Source organism: Lonchura striata, chromosome W (genome assembly GCF_050655825.1).
Source record: "Lonchura striata isolate lonStrDom1 chromosome W, ASM5065582v1, whole genome shotgun sequence".
Lineage (NCBI taxonomy): Eukaryota > Metazoa > Chordata > Aves > Passeriformes > Estrildidae > Lonchura > Lonchura striata.
The window spans coordinates 16,811,593-16,834,215 of NC_140743.1; the positions used below are offsets into that span (position 1 = coordinate 16,811,593).

The 22,623-nt window shown below is 45.4% G+C and overlaps 1 protein-coding gene and 1 pseudogene across 1 annotated transcript; both read right to left on the reverse strand.

Moving 5' to 3' along the window:
• Window positions 1–321: 321 nt before the first annotated feature.
• On the reverse strand, window positions 322–1,780 carry LOC146763119 (mitochondrial nicotinamide adenine dinucleotide transporter SLC25A51-like; annotated as a pseudogene).
• A 16,926-nt stretch (window positions 1,781–18,706) lies between these two features.
• On the reverse strand, window positions 18,707–20,521 carry LOC146763120 (uncharacterized). Its single transcript, XM_085571113.1, has one exon. The coding sequence runs from the start codon at window positions 20,519–20,521 to the stop codon at window positions 19,121–19,123; it is 1,401 nt and encodes a 466-aa protein (XP_085427239.1). The 3' UTR covers window positions 18,707–19,120.
• Window positions 20,522–22,623: the final 2,102 nt, after the last annotated feature.

The window sequence follows — 22,623 nt, forward strand, 5'->3', positions numbered from 1 at the left end:
TTGATTATTGTGAGTATTGGGAAATATTGGAAATTATAGAATAAGCTACTAGACCAATATACATTTTTTTTTTTTTTTACTTTGTATTTGTCTAGTTATTCCACTATGGTTAAATTTATCCACCAGCATATAAATATTTTAACTTGTTAGAGGTATATCGAGCTGCATCAAGATTTAGACATATTGCCATTTACCCCATAAATACTCAAGGTTGTTCATAAGACTAATTACCTTCCACACTAAGCAGCCACTAACGATATAATCCATCTCCCTACTGAAATGTAATGGCTGCTTTGAATTCTCTCCAAGGTTCATGGTGCTCCATGTTATTCACAAAAATTTCCATAAATTAACCTATTTCCAGAGACAAAGTGACCTAAAATGTACAGATATCCAAGTGAATAGAGGTACTGCAAAGGAAGGTAACATTTCGCATAATAACTTTAGCAAGAATTCATATGTTGCATTGATTATACCCCAGGACAGGACAGAACGATGGTAATTCAGATGGACTCCTCTGAAAAGATGCATCAATTTTTTATCACGTTCTAGCCATATTGTCACAAAAACTTTTGAAAAAGACTAAAATTTGCCACCAATTTGAGATTGCATGCGAGTTTTTACAACATTAATTGGGAAAAATAAGGATCCCAGCATGGCACCCAACAGCCTGCCACAGATAAAGTCATTGACCAAGTGAGTGCTATAAGAAGTTGCTTCAGGCAGATATTGTTTGATAGGTCCTCGTAGGCCAAAGAAGAAGATATTACTGCTTCCATTCTGGAGCAGAATAGGCACCAAACCCCAATAATATTCTCTAATCCCATAGACTTTTAGTACCTTGAAAGCCTGGTAAGTGTTTGTAAATTTGTCATGATGTTTGTAGTCTTGAAGCAAAGTCTGGACTCGTTCAAAAGGTATAAGAAGGTGTGGGATGACTATGCTCCTGCACGGTGGGGGTGTAGGGAGGCAGAGATCTCTGAAGCTTGCTCTTGGGGAGAGAGGTTTATTGGAGGATTCAGGAATGCCCGAGCCTCGTGCTCTCAGGCGTAGCACATGGCCGGGCTTAGGAGGACGGGGGAGGGGAGAGAGAAATGGAGCGTTTAGGAGAGGGGAAGCCCCAGGGGGGGAGGAAGTCCAAGAGAGGAGGAGAGGGCCAAGAGACCGCATGGCCCCTCGGAGCCCCCTTTTCAGGGGCTCCTAGGTGGGCTGGGACAAGGCATGGGCCAATGGGGTTACAGACTCCAATGCTTCAGGGGCAGGTACAGAGGTGTGGGATGAGCCACAATCTTTTGGGGGGTAGGATGGAACAGTCCATTTCACTCCAGGATTCATCCAAGGGCAAAAGTGACATTCGGCTAGCTAAGATAAAAATCATATCTATCTATCCTCTGCAACAAGAAGGGCTTCTGTATTCCCTGCAAACACTGATGCCATGCTGCAAGTTAGAAGTTCAGGTGCATTTGTGTGACTATGGAGCAAGGAGGAGAAATCATCATACAAGCCAAACATTAGAGCCAGGGTAGTTGTTTTTTGCATTAATGGAGGAAGGATTCCACGATAGAGATTTTGAATTCCATCTCTCTGCAGCTGATGTACTGCATCTTTTGTTTTCAAGCCATACAACTGTTGTTGAAAGAGGACCTTCTGGATGGGAAAGGTGACTACTATATTGGTGAAGGCTTCACAATAGCCACAAAGATAATGCTTACCAGTTACCCTTTATGCGATGGCTCATATCTTGCTTTGAATTTGTTGGGACACAATCTTGTGAATCCATCTTTTTTTCCCCTCAATATATATCTTAGATTTCTTTTCCTATATAAAAAAAAAAAAAAAAAAAGAAAAAGAATGTGAACAAAATGGCATGTGACACAGTTATTTTAGTTTACACACACACACGTCATGTGCACACTGTTCAACATCACACTGTGCAGCATCTTACATCCTGAAGAAAATTAATCAAATTCAGTGGAACAGTGTGACAAACTGTCATCAACTGATAGATGATGCAAAATGCACAATTTTCTACAATACATCCAAGGGCCTGCAAAACTAGATATTTTTCATCCCTTTATGTTTTATTGATTAGAACCAAACTAAATTAAAAGAAATAGAATATGAACCCCTCCAGTGCCACCTTACAACTGAAAATGTGAGGGAGAAATAGGAAGTTTACACATTAAGTTGCCAGTAAAGTATGTCAAGGAATTCAAACAGTGAATAATCTATTCTAACACTAGTAAGATACAAGTTACCAAGCTTTTGGAAAACACACACACTACACACAGCTCAGCATTGCAAATTCTGATCATTCCTGCCTGTATTTCCCTGTGGCAGACAGCAATGAATAATTTAAACAGTAATTTAACAATCAGCATTCATTTACAATAGAATAGTAAAATAATATAGAAATGTTAGAAAATATGTTGAGCTCTGCTAGAGCTAAGGTCCTGAAGGACACAGTGAAAAGGTTTCATTAAATAAAACTGAGAATTAGTGCTTAATAGGTGATACATGATCTGCCACTTGCATAATATTACACTCTTCAATGTTTTCCAAGGAACAGCACCATAGAAGTAATTTACAAAGGTTAGTATTTTATCCTGATATGAAATCATACCACTGGTGAGGAATTCACATTAGGGGGGTTGTACCACTTCGTCTATACTAATATATATTGTTCCTAGGATCAACTTAGTTCTATCTGCATATAGTAAAATAGCCACACCCACAACTAAGCCACAGTCTTATCTGGCACCCCACTTTTATATTAAGATTTATATCAACTCTGGATAAATGTGTCATTCAGTAATGCAACATCTAAACCACAGGATTCATAAGACTTTTGACTAGTCACCAGTTGTGTTGTCAATAGCAACCTCTGGCCAATATCACTTCTGATTTCTTTTGTGGAAAAATAAAGAGCTCTAACTCAGTTTTATAAGGTACATATTTTCTCATGTAGTTTAAGTAAGTTGTCATGATTATGATTTGAGAACTTGTAATGATCAGGCAATGCAATTTTTTCTCATATGTGTTTATGACAGAACCTTTTCTTTCAGCCTTAATCTCGCAAGGCCCATCTGTGTCACTGCACTGGTTCTGTCTGGGATACAGTTAAACTGGGAGGGAACACAAGAGGGACACCTGACCCCAAGTGATCAAAGGGATATTCCATACCATATAACATCATGCTTAGGATATAAAGCTGATGGGTGTTGGAACTCAAAATGTCCCTCAGACATTTTTGGAGGTTCCAGGCCCTGGTCAGAGGCATTTGAGATCCTGGCAGGCAGCTGGAAACAGCTGTGATTTTGAGTTTGAGCCAGGGAATGATTTACCAACTTTGAAGGTGGAAAAAGGAGTCACAAAAGTTTAGACATTATAGTAGAAGTAGTTGCAAAGTAGAGGGAAGAATTTTTTAGTATTGTACAAGGGGGTTTTAACACCTGTACAGGGGGGTTTTTACTTTGTACATGGGGATCAGAAGTTTTAAGATGGAGGAATGTAGGCCGGTCCTGTTCCTCCTCTTTCTTCTTCTTTACCTCCATGTTCTTGATGATGTTGGCACTTATGGATTGGTTTACAGTAGAAAAATATAATTTAATATAGGTAGTAGTTATTGGGGAAAAACTGTAAACATGTATCACGTCATGTATCATATAAAAGATAGCAGCAGCCCTGGGTGGGGGGAAAGAAGAAGAAGACAGCAGACTGAGAGGGTGTCAGGGGTGTGTGTGCCTCTGCCTGAGCTGCTGACCAAACCGCAGTAGCCAGAGAAGACAATCTTTTAGATAGCTTGCAATAAACTGCCTTGAGACCTAACAAGAAGAGGCTGCTGAGTTTTCTTTGGAAGCACGGGTTGGAGGAGAGAATTTACCACCACATGGAACCCCTGAACCAGGCCAGGGTTCCAACAGATGGGAAGTAGTGAATGAATTCCTTGATTTGCTTTGCTTGCATGTCTTTTGGTTTACCATAGAGCACAAGAGCCAGCAATGACCAGGAGCAAGAAATCAGACAATGAAGGCAAGAGACTGGCATGGCTGAGTAAAACCAAAGGGAAGAAGCAAATGCACAGGCTGTGGAAACAAGGACAGGTAACCTGGAAAGTTTGGTTGTGTAGAGATGGGGTGAGAAAGGCCAAGGCAAAGTTGGAACCAAACCTGGCAAGGGACACAAAGAATAGCAGGAAGGGCTTCTACTGTTACATTAAACAGACTATGTAAATGAGCAGCTGGAGTGAATGGAGTTTCCCCTGGGGAGGGATGAGGAGCTGACTAGGAGCTTATCAATCAGGATTAAAAGGAGAGCAGGGACAGGTGACAATATTGTGGGGGACTGCTACAGGCATTAATCAGAAAAGGAAGGTTAAAGAAGGTGTGATGATAAACAGTACTAGAAAACTCACAAAAACAGATGAGGAGAAGGCAGAGGTACTTAACTTCATTGCCTCAGTCTTTGATGGCAACCTCTCTCCCCACAACTCTCGAGTGGATGGACAGCAGAATGGGAACTGGGGGAGCAAAGTCCCTCTCACTCTAAGAGAAGATCAGGTTCATGGCTACCTGAGGAACCTAAATGTACATAAGTCTATGGGACTAGATAAGATGCATCCCATAGTCATTGGCTGATGGAGTTTCCAGGACACTCTCCATGATTTTCAAAAAGTCATGGCAGTCAGGTGAAGTCCCAGGTGACTGGAAAAAGGGAAACATTGTCCACATCTTTAAAAAGAGCAGAAAGGAGGACCCTGGGAACTAGCAACCTGTCAGACTCATCTCTGTGCCTGGGAAGATCATGGAGCAGATCCTCCAGGAAGCTCTGCTGAGGCACATGGAGGACAGGAGGTGATCTGAGACAGTCAGCACAGCTTCACCAAGGGCAAGTCCTGCCTGACCAACCTAGTGGCCTTCTATGATGGAGTCACTCCATCAGTGGACAAGGGAAGGGCTACAGCTGCCATTTATCTGGATTTCTGTAAAGCCTTTTACATGGTCCCCCACAACATCCTTCTCTCTAAATTGGATTGGATAGGTGGACTGTTAAAAGGATAAGAATGTGGTTTGACAGTCATATCCAGAAGGTAGTGGTCAATGGCTCAGAGTCCAGATGGAAAACAGTGACAAGCAGTGTCCCTCAGGGGTCTGTATTGGGACCAGTGCTATTTAATATCTTCATCAATGCCATAGACAAAGGGGATTGAGTGTACCCTCAGGAAATTTGCAGATGACACCAAGCTGAGTGGTGCAGCTGACACACCTGAAGATTAGGATGCCATCCAGAGGGACCTGGACAAGGTTGAGGCATGGGCCCATGGGAATCTCATGAGGTTTAATAAGACCAAGTGCAAAGTACTGCACCTGGGTCGGGAAAACTCTTGGGGGATGAACAGATCGAGAGCAGCCCTGCTGAGAAGGACTTGGGGGTGCTGGTGGATGAGAGGCTGGACATCAGCCAGCAATGTGTGCTCACAGCCCAGAAAGCTAATCATGTCATGGGCTGCATCCAAAGCACTGTGGCCAGCAGGGTGAGGGAGAGAATTCTACCCCTCTACTCTGGTGAGACCCCATCTGAAGTGTTGCATCCAGCCCTGGGGTTCTCAGCACAGGAAGAACATTGAGCTCTTAGAGCAAGTCCAGAGGAGGCCACCAAGATTATTAGAGGGATGGAACACCTCTACTATGAGGAAATGCTGAGAGAATTAGGATTGCCCAGCCTGGAAAAGGGAAGGCTTCAGGGTGACCTAATTGCAGCCTTCCAGTACCTGAAGGGAGCCTACAAGAAAAATGGAGAGAAACTTTTTTCAAGGGCATGTGGTGATAGGACAAGGGGGAATAGCTTCAAACTGACAGAGAGTAGGTTTAGATTAGATGCTAAGAAGAAAATCTTTACTGTGAGAGTGGTGAGGCACTGGTACAGGTTGTCCAGAGAAATTGTGGATGCGCCATCCCTAGAGGTGTTCAAGGCTGGGTTGGATAGGGTCTGAGCGACCTGATCTAGTGGAAGGTTCCCTGCCCATGGCAGAGGGGTTGAAACTAGATGATTTTTAAGGTCTTTTCCAACCCAAGCCATTGTATGATTCTATGATTAAACTGTCTTTATCTCAACCTACAAATTTTCCCACTTTCACTCTTCTGATTCTCCCCCCATCCCACTCAGTAGGTCAGTGAGCAAATGGCTGCATGGTGCTTGGATTCTGGCTGGGGTTAAACCATGACAGCCCTTTATGGTGCCCAACGAGGGGATCAAAGGGTTCAAGATAATGATGGATTTGATTGGGATGTGATAGATGGAATTTATATCTATTAGTGCTGACGCCTTAAGTTTTAACTTTCTTATTTTTCAGATTCTGTGTTGCTTTAATGGTTAGCTCTGAGCTTCATATTAAGTGTTAGCAAGTTCTCTTCACAGGGTAGGTAGACAAAACAATCCTTTTCCAGCTTGACCAAGGACAACTATTAAAAGCTCCAGGGCCAAAAAGTATAAACAATGGTGAATTGAAGAGAGAAAAACAAGGATGATGGAACTTCATAACTTAAAGCTATAACCGGACAATTAATTCCAATATGCAAATGGGCCAAAACTTATAAAAGTGTGAGACCTTGTGACTGGTTGTCCATTTTGTGACCATTTTGGGTCCATCTTGGGTGTAGCCCTGGCTGGGCTCTTGTACTGCCCAAGGTGTATCCATTGAAGCCTTTTAATAAATATCTACTTTATTCTTTAGATCTGTCTAGCCTCTGTTCTAGGTCAGCCTTCTCAAGGCATCAGTGCTCTTTAGCTTTCAATGGGCAGGCTTCTGTACTTGCCATGGGGCTGCTTGTCTAACTGTATATTAGAGTCTATTGTTCATGGCTGCTTTTTAGAATCTATTGCTCATGGCTGCTTTTTACTGCTTGGTGTGCTGCTCTTCTGCTCATCTTTTTACTCTGCTGTGCCTGGGAACATTTTCATAACAGTAATGCCCATGTTCATACCCTGGCAGATGGCCTGGGCATCATTGCTGTTTCTGTGCTGCTGTACTGGACAGGCTAGAACTCCAGTGTGAATTCAAGTTGAAGGGACTGTGGATGAGTCCACACAGGAACAGGACACGCTGAAGTGTCTGTGGCCATGGATAAATCCATGCCGGAGAGGGTAAAACTCAAAGCATATGTGCCTGTGGTTATGTCTGTGCCATAGCAGGTACATCTTGAAGCATCAGTGGCTGTGCATGAAGTCATACTGGAGCACCTCAAAATGTGTGGCCATGAATAAGCCCATGACAGAGCAGGTACACCCCTGGAGGGACTGTAGCCTGGGCCTTTTAAATGGTTATTTGATTTTTGGTTGAGTTGGGTACTTTAGATGGTAGTTGGCGGAGGTGGCTTGGATTTAAATAGTTAGGCTAGAACTTAGTAGTAGTACGTCGGGATTGGGGGGGGAGGGGGTGGTCTTTTTTTTTCTTATTTGATAGTTGTGGGTAATTTCTACGGGGTAAAATCCTGGTACCAACCTGGGGCTGCTCCTGGGGTGTAGCAAGTGTGGCTGGGTTTCAGGTTGGGGAGTTGTAGAAAGTAGTTAGATGTTGGAAGGTTGGTTCTATCTGGCCCACAGCACCCCTTCTCCCTGCCTGGGAGTAGATGGGGGAAGGAAGTGGTAACCGGCAGACGGCCCGGGAAAAGGGAGCCCAGCCCCGCAGCAGGGTCAGTGGGCCCAGCCCTGGATGGGGCCCGCCCAGCCATGTTTACTTCACTCCTGACCAGAAGGGAAAGAGAAAGTTCCTGGGCTTTTTTTTGTTTTTAACATGTGTCTTTCACAGAGGCGTGTCTAGTTCCTTAGTGGTTTAATAGATGAGAAGGAGCCAAAACCACAGCCAAGAAACAGGCATGCTCTAAAAAAGCAGATCCCAAGCAGTGGTCATGTAAAATAGTTCCTGGAATATGTAAACTAGTTTATAGATATGGATAAGGGTCTATAAATATGCAACAGACTGATTTAAGGGGTATCCTGAAAGCTAACAGTATAGTCTTGGCTAAGTGCCAAGATGCACCCAGCTGTAAAAACCTTTGCTTTATGGTCCTTGTCTCCTATTGTCCTTTATTAAACTTTCTAAATTTTCACAAGACAGTTAAAGTGTTTTTCACAAATGGCCACTTGTCCTGGGATGTAACACTTTGCTCCCAAGACCACCAGGAGATCATGAGTGGGGGAGGTGCGCCCTGCCCGGTTTAGGCAGCTTCGCTCTGTCTCTCCTGGCGTGGTTGGTGGTTGCAGGTAGAACACCTGGTGGACAAAAGCAGACACATAAAGCAAAGGGAAAGGGGAAAAAAAAAAGGCTCTCAAAAACCATGGTATCCCCATAAATTCTTGTGCAGGAAGACTCGAAGAAGAAAAGGGGATTGTAAGTACTGTTCAGGGGGGAAGGTACAGAGGGATGAATTTGTGTGTGACTAAGACGCAGGCTGGTTATCCCAGACCTGCAAAGTGAGTGAGGCAGTCTCACAGGATGTGGTTCAATTTTTTCATGAGAAAAACGGCCAGTAAATAGACAAAGCGATAGATAAAAGGAATGAGAGAATACCCTGGGGTAACTGGGACTGGGTCTCAGAGAAGGGGTTGGACCTCTTGGAGAGAGGGAGTTGAGGATTTTCCTGGCACAATCCACTGGGAAGGTGGAGAGGGCCCCTAAAAATTCTGCTGGGTTGAGGGATAAATATGCCCAAGAGCATCCAGGGTTGAACAAAATTCTGCCGGATTGAAGATATGCCCAAAAGCATCCGGAGTTGAACAGCACAGCTGAATTGAGGGATACCCAAGAACATCCAGGGTTGGCCAATAACATTTTGAGATTTTATAATACCTGTGGGTGGACATTAACATGGTACTCGGGAACAAAGATGTTGCTACTGAGTAAGAAAGCGGCACAGACTCCAAGAAGGCATGTTTGCACAACCGCCACTTTAATGAGAAAAACTCTCTCTTTATAGACTGTTCTGACACATTCTACCTGATTGGCTAATTAACAAAAATACTTTTCTCACAAACAATCCTTGAGAAGAACAGAAAAAAAAAAAAAAGACTAGAAAAACACCACCTGCGGGTTGTTTAAAATAATAAGCTATCATCGTTTCTCTGCAACTCCCTAAAAGTCTCACAAGTCAGCCATGAGAAATCTTATCTCATTTTCTCACTCTTTGACCAGGCTGTCACATCCATAGGGCTCCCCTTTTGTTTAAAGAAGGAAGCAGTGTTTGTAATCCTCTGCAGGGCCCCTTTCAGGAAGGAGAACAAACACAGCTCCAGAGGTTCCTCAATTGGATACCAATTTGAAATGGTCAGAGAGATCAGATCTTGTGATTCCCTCTTGCAAGAAATGCACTATCAATCCTAAAATAATTTACTTATTCTAATAACAATCTCAACAGTACATCTAATATCATAACAACTCACCATTAATTTGTTCAAAGAACCAACAATTGCAGCCTGTCAACAGTCCTTTTTCAAAAGCAAAGAAAGGATGGAATTTTCACTCCCCACTCTGGATGGGCCATCTGATTGATTGTCATAATCTTGATCATCATTCAGAGGTTGCCTGTTGGCCACATTCTGGTTTGGTGTCGCAAGTCTGGGAGGACACACCTTGCAGGTACCCATCATACTCCAGTATCTGTGGAAACGCATGTATACCCACGGCCCCAAGTGATAAGGTCACACAGGCCCTTCCACTTATTAGTGTCTAGGTCCTGTATTCAGACTTTCGCTTGAGGCAGGTGCATCTCACCTTAAGAATGCAATGAGAGAAACTGATTTAAAATTACAAGATTCTCTGAATTCTGTGGCACTGTGAGGTGGTTGATTTGGTTTCTCCAGGCATCCCCCCTTTTTTCTTTTTGGTTTGCACATTGAAGGCACTGTGCAGGCAAACTTTGGTTCATCATCAGGGTACAAAGGAATTGTGAAAAAACAATCCTTCAAGTCAATGATAAAAATCTCCCATTCCACAGGGATCATGGTGGATGAGGGCATATGGGCATACCAGTCTGCAACGCTCCCATGCTTTCCATCACCACATTGATATTCCAGAGGCCCTGTAAGAGCCTTTATCACAAAGACGGGAGTATTTCAGGAACTAGCAAAGGGCTCAATGTGTCCCTGTTGATGAAGGGTGACCAACTTCTTCTGTCAGGGGCCACTTGCTTTCTCTTGCCCTTATTTTTGCTCTTCTTCTATTGTCTGTCCCCTAAGGGTACCTGGCCTGGATGTGAAGCAACCGCTAGAGCGGACACCTTATGGTCTACAGAACCCATCTTGGCACATGCATTGACCATATCCACCAGCATCAAGTTGCCTGGAAGAACATCTATGATCTTCCAGCACTCACTGTTCAAGTTGACCTGAGCCAGCTGCTGGCGTAAAATCCACCTTAAGGCATCATCCTCAACCTGTTTCTCCAGGGCAGCTGAAAGCATCTCAGCAAATAGCAAAAAAGGTTCAGCTGCACCTTGAACTATCATTGTAAACTGTGGCTTGGGGGAGACCGTCTCAACAGTTTTCAACAATGTGTTAAATCCTACCCTCTGACACTGCTCAAGAACAGTAGAGTCCCAGGTAGCCTGAAAATCAGGATTGGAAAAGGCCTGCTCTCTGAGGAGAACGTCCACCCCCATGCCATACCTAGGGTCTTCCTGAAGGTAAAAGCCTGTTGCTTGCTGCCACCTTTGCAGCAGCCTGAAGCCAGTTGTCAAAAAAAACCCTCATACTGCACAGGCTGAAACAGTACCTGAGCAATATGTTTAATATCAAATGGAGCAAGCAGGTCCGAGTTTATCACCCTGAGAGACTGCATAACATGCACAGAGCCAAGGCCATATTTTGCAACCTTGTCCTGCAAATCCTGGATCACCCACCAGGCAATCACCTCATGCTTGTTGGTGTGTCCTGAATTTGGGACAGGTTTATACATAGGAAGAGCTTGCACCTGGCCTTGTGGCAGAACATGGTCCTCCTGAAACGCCTTCATCTCCCGCAGAGATGCTGGATAAGTTGTCTGACCGACATCCATGGCCCCTCCCCCCGGAGCAAGCGTGGTTTCAGCTATACACCGTGGCCTCCCCTCCACGTCTGACAGATCCTCATCCTCAGCATCTGAAGCTCGCATCTTAACGGCATTCCAGTGTCACTGTGAGGGTTCTTGGGGTGCACGGTCACCCAACAGGGAGGCAAAGTCCAGAGATTATGCAGGGACGATGACTCCTCCCATCGGTGCCGGCATTCCGCCACCAGGGCACGCCCTGCCTGGCTGCTGGCATTCATCGCTGTTGCTGTCCCCATCCAGGGATGGGGAGGACAGCCTGCAGGCAGCAGGGGGTGGTGGGTCAGCCGAAAGCTCCGAAGTCGAATGACGGACTGCAGACCTGTCCTGGGTTGACTGTATGATGCCTTTATCCCCAATCGTCTGCCCTGTTCATGTTGAATAATAAGTTCTACACCTTTAAGACTTGTTCCAGGAGGGAAGGAGTGGGGGAAAGAAGCGCAGAGTTTGTTTTCAAGAACTGCACTCACTCCTCCACATTCCTGCTCCTGGACTGAGTTGTCTGCGTACAGACGGACAACGAGACGGAGCTCTCCTTTGGGTTTTTTTTTTCTTAGTCTAGTTAGTTTAGCTAGCTGAGGCAAAGTTCCCTGGACTGTGGTTTTTTTCCCTTTCTCTGGACCTGCTCTGGACTGCACACCAGGAGAGCAGCAGCAGCAGCACTGGTGGCCCAGCGGGCCGGGCCTGGGCCGTGGCATTTCCAGGGCCGGAGGGACTGAGCAGAGACTGAGTGAGCCCAGCTGCGACCTGAGGGATTTTTTCTGAGATTGTCTCTCTTGGAGTGGCAAGAAGTTTTGTTGTTTATTTTTGTCTAAGTTTGCTAGCTTAATAAACAGGTTTTTTCCACTTTTCTCCAAAGAGGTATCTTTCCCGAACTGGTTGGGAGGAGGGGCCGATTGAATCTGCTTTCCTGAAAGAACCCTTTTGGGGGGTCTTTCCCCAAATTTGCCCTGAACCAGGACAGGACCACAAAGCTGTAGGGCAGGTCACAGGCCCAGATGCACGGGGGCCAGCTGCCGGCTGTGCCGTGGCCAGGGGCCCAGCTGGGGACAGCGCAGCTGGAAGCATGGTGGAGGGCGGTGCTTTCGCGGCTGGTGGCACTACTGCTGCCGCCACGGGCTGCACTGGCGAATGCGTAGAAGACATTAAGTCAACCAAGTCAGCCGCCACACCTGTCACAGCTAGTTACAGCTGGTTTCAACTAGCTAGTGCAGCAGCTGATGAAAAAAACCCACCACATAGCAAAACTTCAACATGATGCCCCTGCACAAACATATTTAACAAAGACTGATAGCAGCTAGGGACAGGACACACAGGAAAGGGGCACAAGGACCAGTGAAGAAAGAAAGACATAAGGAAAGAGACACTGTTGGGGACACAGCTGGAGACACTCTCAGAAGATGTTCCATCAGAGGAGGTGGTATGTCTCTGAGGGGACTACAGCCCATGGATAATCCACAGCAAAGCAAGTATACCCCCAAAAGGGGCTGTAGCCTGTAGATAAGCCCATGCCAGAACAGAGGAAATTAATAAAAACCCAGGAGCAGTGTAAGAAAAACACTATTCACTGTTCAAACCTCCTGCAGTCTTGCCTCACTGAAGGGACTGAGTGTAATGCATGGCAAAAATAAGGGCAGTGGAGACTAGGGAGGGGGGAACAGAGGTGTCTGGGCTGAAGTTGAGACTGGGGAAGGGAGAAGAAAGGTGTTTTCCCTAAGTGTTTAATTATTTGTCTTCTTTGTTTCTCAATACCTGAATTAATAACTAAATATTTTTAAAGTTAAATTCTGTGAATCAACACCATCTTGGCATAACAATATCCCAACCATTTTCCTACCAAATGACTAGAAGGCATGCATTTCAGATATGTGGTGGTGCATGCCTAGCAATGAGGGACATCCATTTTGGCCACATAACATACACTTCCAATTGTGTGATAAGTTGCTTAGGTAGCCACTCTCTGCAGTCTTTATAAGGTCTCAAACCATTTTCCAATCTTGGAGATCCAGGAAATGCAAGATTAACTTTTCTGCAGAGACAGATATAATCAGTGGGTCACAAATTAGACATCATTGGCATAAACAGCTGTGAGGAAACAGCAAAGCCTGACACTGCAGAAAATTCCTGGGAAGCATGAGAGAAAGCAGATTGTACAAGATCTGAGAACAGGAAAGGCATCTTTCTTCAAAGCCTGCGAACCTTGAGAAAACTAATAAACTGTCAGGCTGATGGATTTATTACACGCCTGCAACCGGCTTGCATGTGAAGGACTGTACAGAGTTTCTCACACTAAGTGTATAAGTACTATCTTAACTGTGCAATAAACGGATTCATTTTGGCCTCAGCTTGTTGAGTCTTGCATTCACACACCAACAAATGGCACCCAATTTACAGGGACTTCATTACTACTGACATGATCCAGTCTGGTGGTGTACCCTGACTGAATCAAGCATGCATGTGTTCAGCTGATCTTGAAGGAACTCCTTTCATCACTGGCTATAGAACAAGTTAGCCTTTTGTGAGCAGTTGGGCAGCATTTTTTTAATGAGGCAAGGTGCAACGAAATCCCAAAAACTGCATAAAGGCTGTCTGTTAAGCATCACCAGGGAACAGGGTTATAAACGCCAACCCCAAAACCTCATCCAATTACTTTTATGGGTCAAACAATTTTGTGCCTGGTATCCATCGGATGGTTCCTATGATCTTACTCACTGGTGAAAGGTTGGTGAATGTTTACAAACCCACCAAATTTCTCATCACAATGTCCACCCTGATGATATTATTTGGCGTATGGCTTTTCAACAATTTAAGGAAGCAGATCGCGTCCTTGCAGGTGCTCTGCTTGTATTGCCATCAGATACAGTTTTTTTTATTAATGAAACATCACCTGAGGATAATGATCTGGAGAAAAAAGATCCATTTGATCCTGGTCCTATTGATTCTGGATAAGAACCAGATTTATATCTTCCTTAGGCCCAGTACGTGCTATGGCCACAGGTGCTCCTAGCATGGAAGAAATAGTACAAACATCACGCAAAAAGGCTGCAGCAAATATTTCACGTATTCCACCACCATCTTATACCTTGTCCTATTCCTTTAGTGACTTTGATGAGGAAAGAATACCACCTATAGGATCTGAGTCAGAAAGGTTAATACAGAAATGACGGAGGCGAACATTGGAGGAGGGTGATATTGAATTTTTTCAAGCTATGCCTGTTGTATATCATAATCAAAACTCACATCAAGACCAATTGTCACATGAGATGGAAAAGGAACTGAGGAAATCAGTGAAAGAAAATTGTTTACTGTTGGAACTCAAAATGTCCCTCAGACATTTTTAGAGGTTCCAGGCCTTGGTCAGAAGTATTTTAGACCCTGGCAGACATCTGGAAACAGCTGTGATTTTGAGTTTGAGCCATGGAATGAGTTACCAACTTTGGAGGTGGAACAAGCAGTCACAAAAGGTTAGATAGTATAGTGAAAGTAGTTACAAAACCGAGGGGAATTTTTTTTAGTATTGTACAGGGGGGTTTTAACACTTGTACAGGGGGGTTTTACTTTGTACATGGGGGTCAGAAGTTCTAAGATGGAGGAAAGTGGGCTGATCCTGTTCTTCCTCCTTCTTCCTTGCCTCCATGTTCATGGTGATGTTGGCACTCACAGATTGGCTTAGAGTAGAAAAGCACTTTGTAATATAGGTAGTAGGTATTGGGGAAAAACTGTAAACATGTAATACGTAATATATCATATAAAAGATAGCAGCAGCCCTGGGCGGAGAGAGAGAAGAAGAAGACAGCAGACAGAGAGTATGTCAGTGTGTCTGTGTGCCTCTGCCCAGGCTGCTGACCAAACTGCCGCAGCCTGAGAAGACAATCTTTTAGATAATCAACAATAAACTGCCTTGAGACCAAACAGCAAAAGCCTGCGGAGTTTTTATTTGGAAGCACGGGTTGGAGGAGGAATTTCACCACCACATGGGACCCCAGAATAAGGCCGGGGTTCTCACAGTTTACATTCCTCCTTTACTATGAATTTATTGGATGCAATTGCAAGATATACTATGTTACCAGTGGATTGGAAATCTCTTTTTAAGACAATTTTGACAGGACAACAATACTCTGTCAGGTGGACGGAATTTGTAGATTTGGCTCAAACTCAGGCATTGAACAATGGTAATCTGTGGAAGGGGCTAACAGCAGGCCTGTTAGCTGAAGAAGCTGAGAAGAAGCTGATAAGCAGCTTTCTCCAAAGCTGTCACCAAGGAGACCGAGAGAAGAGAGCAATTGAAGAAAGATAAGGAGAGAACTTTGCAGCTGGATGAAGTATTTTTAGAAAGTTAGCTGAAGTCACTGTTACTTTTCACCAATGGTGTTATGTTGAATTATTGTAGCCAATAGTTAAGGTAGAAGAAGGATAAACAATTAGAAAGTGTATAAAAGGTCAGCCATCTTCGAGAATAAACAGTTGCCATCTGAAACTGCTTACTGTCTATACTTTGTGTCACGACTGCCTCAACAGCGACAGTAATTAATAACCACTCATTAATATCATTGCATCACAGCTCTCTGGCACAGACGTATACGCTACTGTTAGGGTTCAAGACTCCTCCCCCAAAAGTGGGATCAGTCTACTGTTACTGCCATGCAAGCGCTACAGAAGATACCTGATACAAAAAAGTTGGAGTCTGGTTTTGCTGCTGTGAGCAAGGGGCTCAGGAACCATATGTTACCTTTATTGATCTATGACAATCCATTGTTAGATGGAAAATTGAAATGCAGGAAGCAGCTGGTGCTCTTAAAATCTCTTGCTTATGAAAATGCTAACAATGACTGTAAAAAAGACCTGGACCCAATTCATAATTGTGCTGATGTTGAACATTTTGATTATATCAAGGGATGTGCTAATATTGGCTCAGAACAATTTAAAGCAGAACTAATTGCTACTGCAATAGCCCAACAACTACAAGTGGCCAGAGCAACAATTAAGTGCTTTGAATGCGGGGAACAAGGACATACTAGGTAACAGTGTCCAAAGGGACAAAGCGTCAATAAAAAGCCCAGTAAACCTTGTCCTTGCTGCCAAAAAGGGTTTCACTGGAGCAATAAATGCTGGTCTAAATATGACAAACATGGCAACTTTCTCCCACAGCAGGGAAACTCAAAGGGGGGCACAATGGGGTCTGGTGCCCTTCAATCCAACAGGACCCCACTCAATCCGACACAAATACAAACACAAGCCTTGCAAGGGATACCCCCAAGAATGCCAGTCTGGATGTGGCCATCAGCACAACTACAACCCTGAATGATACCTCGGTTCACTTGCTGCCCACTTCTGTTTGCAGGCCACTGCCTTTTCAAACACATGCTTTACTCCTGGGATGCTCCTCTATCACCCGCACATAACTATTTATATTACCAGGAATCATTGATGCTAACTAGAAGGGGGAAATTAAAATCATGCTTGGACACCTAATCCTCCCTGTACTGTGGCACAGGGGAGCAGACTGGCACAATTAATACCGCTGCCAGCAATTCCCTGTTCAGCACTGATCTTACAGCAACAACGAGATGCAGGAGTATTTGGGATCACAGGCACCCCGCAAACATTTTGGTCATAGGGGTACAACAACCATTACTCATTTGTCAAATAGAATCTAAGTCTTTTACAGTTTTGGTCAACACTGGAGCATATGTTTCCATCATATCCCAAAAGGACTGGCCCTTGGAGTGACCCCTGGCCCCCTCAACTGTGATTGTAGCAGGCATTGGAGTTCAGCAGATTCCCTAGCAGTCTACAAAGGAACTGAAAATTATCAGACCAGAGGGCAAGACTGACACCCTGTGACCATATGTACTCCCGATCCCGGCCACTCTGTGGGGGTGGGACCTGATGACACAATGGGGTTTGCTAATTTCAACATATTTTTGATAGGAGACATTGATGAAAAGCCACTTGTTAAAGTGACTTGGCTTTCCAACAGGCTGATCTGGATAAATCAATGGCCCCTGAAAAATGAGTGGCTTCAACAAGCCCAGATCCTTGTGCAAGAACAATTATGTTTAGGTCACATAATTCCTTCCATCAGCTCCTGGAATACACCTATTTTTGTTATCCCTAAGAAATTGGGAAAGAGGAGGCTTTTATAGGATCTCAGAGCAATCAACACAGTCATTTCGCCTATGAAGGCATTGCAGCCAGGAATACCTAATCCCACAATGATTCCAGAACACTGGGAATTAGGGATAATTGACTTGAAAGACTGCTTTTTTTACAATTCCTTTGCATCCTGATGACTCACCTAAATTTGCCTTTTCTTTGCCATCTACCAATCATGAGACCCCCATGGAATGATATCACTGGGTTATGCTACCTCAGGGTATGAAAAAGAGTTATACTATCTGTCAATTTGTTGTTCACTCAGCAACACAACCAGTACAGCAAAAAATATCCTTCTGTTTTGATGTATCACTACATGGACGATATTTTAATTGCTTCTGACAACTCCCCATCATTGTTTGATTATCTTGATGCTTTAAAGGTAACGCTTGCCAGCAGAGGCTTGTGTGTAGCCACAGAAAAAATCCAAACAGAACCTCCCTGGAAATACCTGGGTTTCAAATTATTGGAGACAACAGTCACCCCACAGCCAGTGACCCTAAAAACCGACATACACACATTGAAGGATTTGCAAAAGTTGTTAGGCACTATGTCCTCCTGGTTTACAAGACAGGTGTCTGCTAGGGAAGGCAGAAAAGGCCTCCCTTGGAATGGAGAATGTAAATCCCCTCCTTCTGAATCATTAGAATTGTGAAATTAAGGGGGTTCTCAGGCAAAGATAAGGGAATAGGAATAAAAGTTCTTTACTAGTATGCATAATAAAGCAAACAAATAAAAACAACTACAGCACTAACAACAAACAGAACCAGGAACCCAATAACAGCCTTTTGGCTGTGGCACTTTCCACTTTAGTGTAATTACGGTCACAGCAGGCAGGGGTGCTGGCAGGCTCCTGGTGGGCAGGGCAGGTGTGGTGATCCCCACATGGCTGCAGGGGGCACTCTGGCATGGGCTCGGGGAGCACATGGCAATGGTGGCTTTTGTCCAAAGACAGGAAGGGGTGGAAGAGAGGCTTCGTTTCGCAAACCCTGGGGGCAGCCCAGTACCCCCAGCAGGACTCTCAGACAGCAGCAAGCTGGGCTGGCAGGATGTCTTGGCAGGCAGAGGGTGAGAGGCTCCCAGCAGGGCAGGAAGAGCCGAGCTCAGGATCCCGGGCACTTGAGCAGACGGTGATAGGTGTTATAGATGGATAATGAGATGATTTGCTTTCGCAATTAAGGGATAACTATTGTGTGAATATTAAGAGAAGTTTTAGTGATGTATAGTTATGTTATTGTAGTTTAGATGTCCTCTGTCCTCCCCATAGTTCCCTTTCCTTCCCCCCTGTATTGTTGCCATCAGACAGCCTGGGTTGTCTAGGACAGGTAAAAAGAAGGCATGCACATGTGCCCGTTCCATGGGGCAGTTGGAAATGGAAAAGCTTGTTGCTTAGGGGCTGCAGCATGGCAACACTTGACCTCCAATCAAGTTGCAAGAAAGCAGTCTCTGAGGGCTTCTAGGTCTCTGACCACTCTGCTTGTCAGAGAGCCGAGTCCTCGGAAGCCGGATAGCGTAATGAAATCTTCCTCTATGAAGGCGGGACGGCTCACAGGCGGCTTTATTTCCAGAAGGGTTTATTGAGGAACAGCAATTCAGGGAGCGAAGGGAAAACAACCTCTCCGGGAGGGAGCTCGCTCTGAGAGCCCGAACAGGGGGCGGAATCGGGATTATAACTGGGACAAGAGAGGGAGGGTCCAGGCATGAAGCGTTCAGTGAAGGAAGGCTTCGGGGGCAGAGTCAGGGTCGAGTGGCAGGGTTATAACCAATGAGGGTAAGGGGAAAGAGCGGCTTCAGGGAAGGAACCAATGGAGGTATAAAGAACAAAGAATTTTCTAGCACCAAAGGATGACAGACATACTGATTGATAACAGGGGAGGCGGGGAACTACACACCTGTCACCTCCCAGGGTAATTCGGGGGGACAGTTTCCCAAGTCCCCTCCCACATCTCCCCCGTTCTTGTTAATTAAATAAATATTTGCCAAAGTCTTGGTAAGCGTCTTTTTGAAGATGGTTAAGGCAACTGAAATGAGAAGGATAATTATGAAAATCCAAAAGAGTCCTTTTAAAATGGATGCTGCCCACCCGGGAATGCCCCACTGCATCAATAGTTTGTGGACGGGGTCCACAGCCGAAGTTTCCGTTTTGATGTCCTGTACTTCGGTCCGGATCCGCTGGATGTTGGCTTGGATGGAAGTGCTCCGTGATGTTAAATTGAAGCAACACAATCCTTCGAAGTCCTCGCAGCTGTGGCCATGGGCGAGCAGCAGGAAATCAATAGCCGCTCTGTTTTGTAATGTGGCTTGCCTGGTGGTTTGCTGGTCTGCCAGAAGATCGGAGAGGGCGGCAGACGAGGCGTTGGCATGCTTGCTTATCCAACACTCCAGGTGAGAAAGCTCACCGAGGGCCTTAGCTGCTGCATACCATGGTAAAAAGATGGATACAGCGACCCTCTTTGTTTTTCCCCAATCGTAAATTTCGGAGTCACAATTTTCGTCGAATTGAGCATATGATCTTTTGGTGCGTGCCAATTGTCTTTCTTTTTTCCAATCTAGAATTTGAGTTCTGTTTGGAGTGAGGGTAGCAAGCTTGCCAAGGCTGCATGGGCCTCCCTGGAGCCGAGATGGAATTCCCGACCATACTCTGTCCCCACAGATAAGAAACATCCCCCTGGGCAATGTCTTGGGACGAGTGGATGAAACCGAAATCACCTGGCTAGTATAATTGCACCAGGTTTGGCTGTTATATTTTTTACTGATAGGTGTTACATCTTTCCGGTATGTGTTTTTGGCCAAGTCAATTCCGTGCCAATTTTGACTTGGCCTCCTATAATAGAATTTGACACAATATCTAGCTGTGGAGGACCCCAGTAAGTCCAATTCTTGGGGTTCCTCTTTGCTGTTGGGCAAAATTTTGGTCCACTCATCCCAAGTATCGACCGGGTTAGGCCTCCTACCCGTGGTTCGGAGCAGGTCGGAATTGGATACCGGCCAATCATCAGCTACCAAGGGGACCCCTACCAGGCAAGTGGACAGGGGATTGTCCACGTTGCCCATGGCCAGACATAGGTTATCCTGCTGCAAGGACTTTGCCAGCGTGATCCAGACGTTTTCTTTCGGCTGTGGTACCACCCAGCCATCTGCTACATGCAGCCACAGGAGGATGGAAAGCGTGGCTGCAACCAGCTGGGCGCAGTGGGACATCTTCTGTTGTTCCTTTTGGGTGAATGATGTTCTGGCAGCCATCCTAGTACTAAAATTAAACAAAACAATATTACCAACATACATTTGGTTCCCTCCCCTCCCCCAGCTCCCCCTTTTGGGTTAAAATAAAAATAAATTTCAGGACGGAGGGGTAAAGGGATGACGGGTTAGGTATGAGGGTAGAGGGAACGGCACAGGAGGGGATGGGGTGGCGGAAGTTGTTAAGTCTTGCAGAGGTAGGTATGTCCTTGTGATGAGGACCCGGGAGACGATGTTGGGTGGTCTTCCGGTCCTCTTCTTTTTTCTCCGTCGCCACGCCACTGCATTATCTGGTGGTGATTGTGATGGGGTCGCTGGGTTGCTCTTCGCTGGGGGGTCCGTGGTAGTGCTCTCCAGGTACGGTTTGACGTATTTTCCAGGAATCCATTTGGGACCCTGGGCTGTGGAAACACAAGCGTACCCTCTCCCCCACGTTATCAGAGGGTACGGCCCTGAGATGATTTTTGATTCTGGGTCTCTGATGAGGACTGGCGGACGCTCTTTTAAAACTGCCCTGGTGTTATTGCAAAAGTGTCTGAGTGCAGGGGGATTCGGCTCCCGGTCAGAACAATTTAAGAAATTAAGAACATAAAGTGCCTTGCATAATCTTTCAACTGGTGTCATGGCCAGAGCCGAATCGTGTTGTTGTTCTAGCAGCCTTTTTAACTCTTTGTGGGAGCGTTCCACTATTGCCTGTCCTGTGGGGTTATGGGGAATGCCGGTGGAATGGGCAATTCCCCATTGTTGTAGAAATTGTGCGAATCTTGTCGAGGTGAATCCAGGCCCATTGTCCGTTTTGATGGCTTTTGGGACTCCTAATGTGGCAAATGCCATGAATAGATGTTTGATGATATCTTTTGTTTTTTCACCAGTGTGGAGTGACGCGAACACGGCCCCAGAAAATGTGTCTATGGACACATGCAGGTATTTCAGGCGGCCAAAAGGATTATAGTGAGTGATGTCTGTTTGCCACAGCTCCAATGCTGCCAACCCTCGGGGGTTTATCCCCATTGGCAGCGGTGGAAGGGCGAAGGACTGACAGCTTGGGCATGTGGCTAGTATGGCTTTGGCTTGTTCTTTTGATATTTTAAATTGTCGGGCAAGGGCAGGTGCATTTTGATGGAAAAACGCATGGCTGAGCCTTGCCTGTGCAAAAATGTCTGGTAAGGTTAATGAAAGTGCAGGTGCAGAGTAATGAGATGTCATTGCAAGGAGGTCGGCCATCCGGTTCCCCTCTGCAATAGCTCCTGGCAGGTCTGTGTGAGCCCGGACGTGCATAATATAATAGAGTTGCTCTCGGTGGGAGATCAGCCAGATTAATTCTGTGAGCAAATCGAATAACTGTTTGTTTTGAACTTCTTTGAGCAGGGCGTGTTCTGCCCGTTCTGCTACCCCGGCAACATAAGCCGAATCTGTTACCAGATTGAAAGGTTGCTGAAATTTTTTGAATGCTCTCACGACCGCAGCAAGTTCTGCGATCTGGGGGGAACCCTCAACCAGTTGGATGTCAGACTCCCACTTCTGACTCTCCGGGTCCTTCCAAGTGATCACCGATTTGTGGGATTTTCCCGACCCATCGGTGAACACCGTGAGAGCACCTTTAATAGGTGTTTTATTTTTGAATGACTTTGGGGCCAAATATAACGTGTCTTTGAATATTTTATGTTTAGGGTAATGAATGGAAATCTGTCCAGGGTAACTGTCTAAAGCAATTTGCAAACTTTCGTTTGTCTGAAGCAGGGATTCCAATTGTTCCAAATTAAGAGGTAGGTAAATGCACGCCGGGTCACACCCTGCGAGGGTCCGGAGGCGTTGTCTGGCCTTTATTATTATCTTAGCCATTAACTCTGCAGGAGTTGAAATAGTTTTCGCTGGCTGGTGCGGGAGAAACAGCCACTCAATGATAAGGAGTGGGTCCTTCCGCCCAGCGTCCCATTGAAAAAGCAGACCATGGAAGTTTGGGCACTTACCCAGTATGGCAAGGGTGACGTGAAGGAGCCGATTCACACGGTGGGCCTGACGGGATCGTATGGCCTCAGCGACTCTCTCCAGGGCTCCTTTGGCGGCAGGTGTTAGCTCGCGAGGGGAAGCTAGGTCGCCATCTCCTCGTAGCAGGTTGAAGAGCGGCGCCAGCTCCTCCGTGGTGA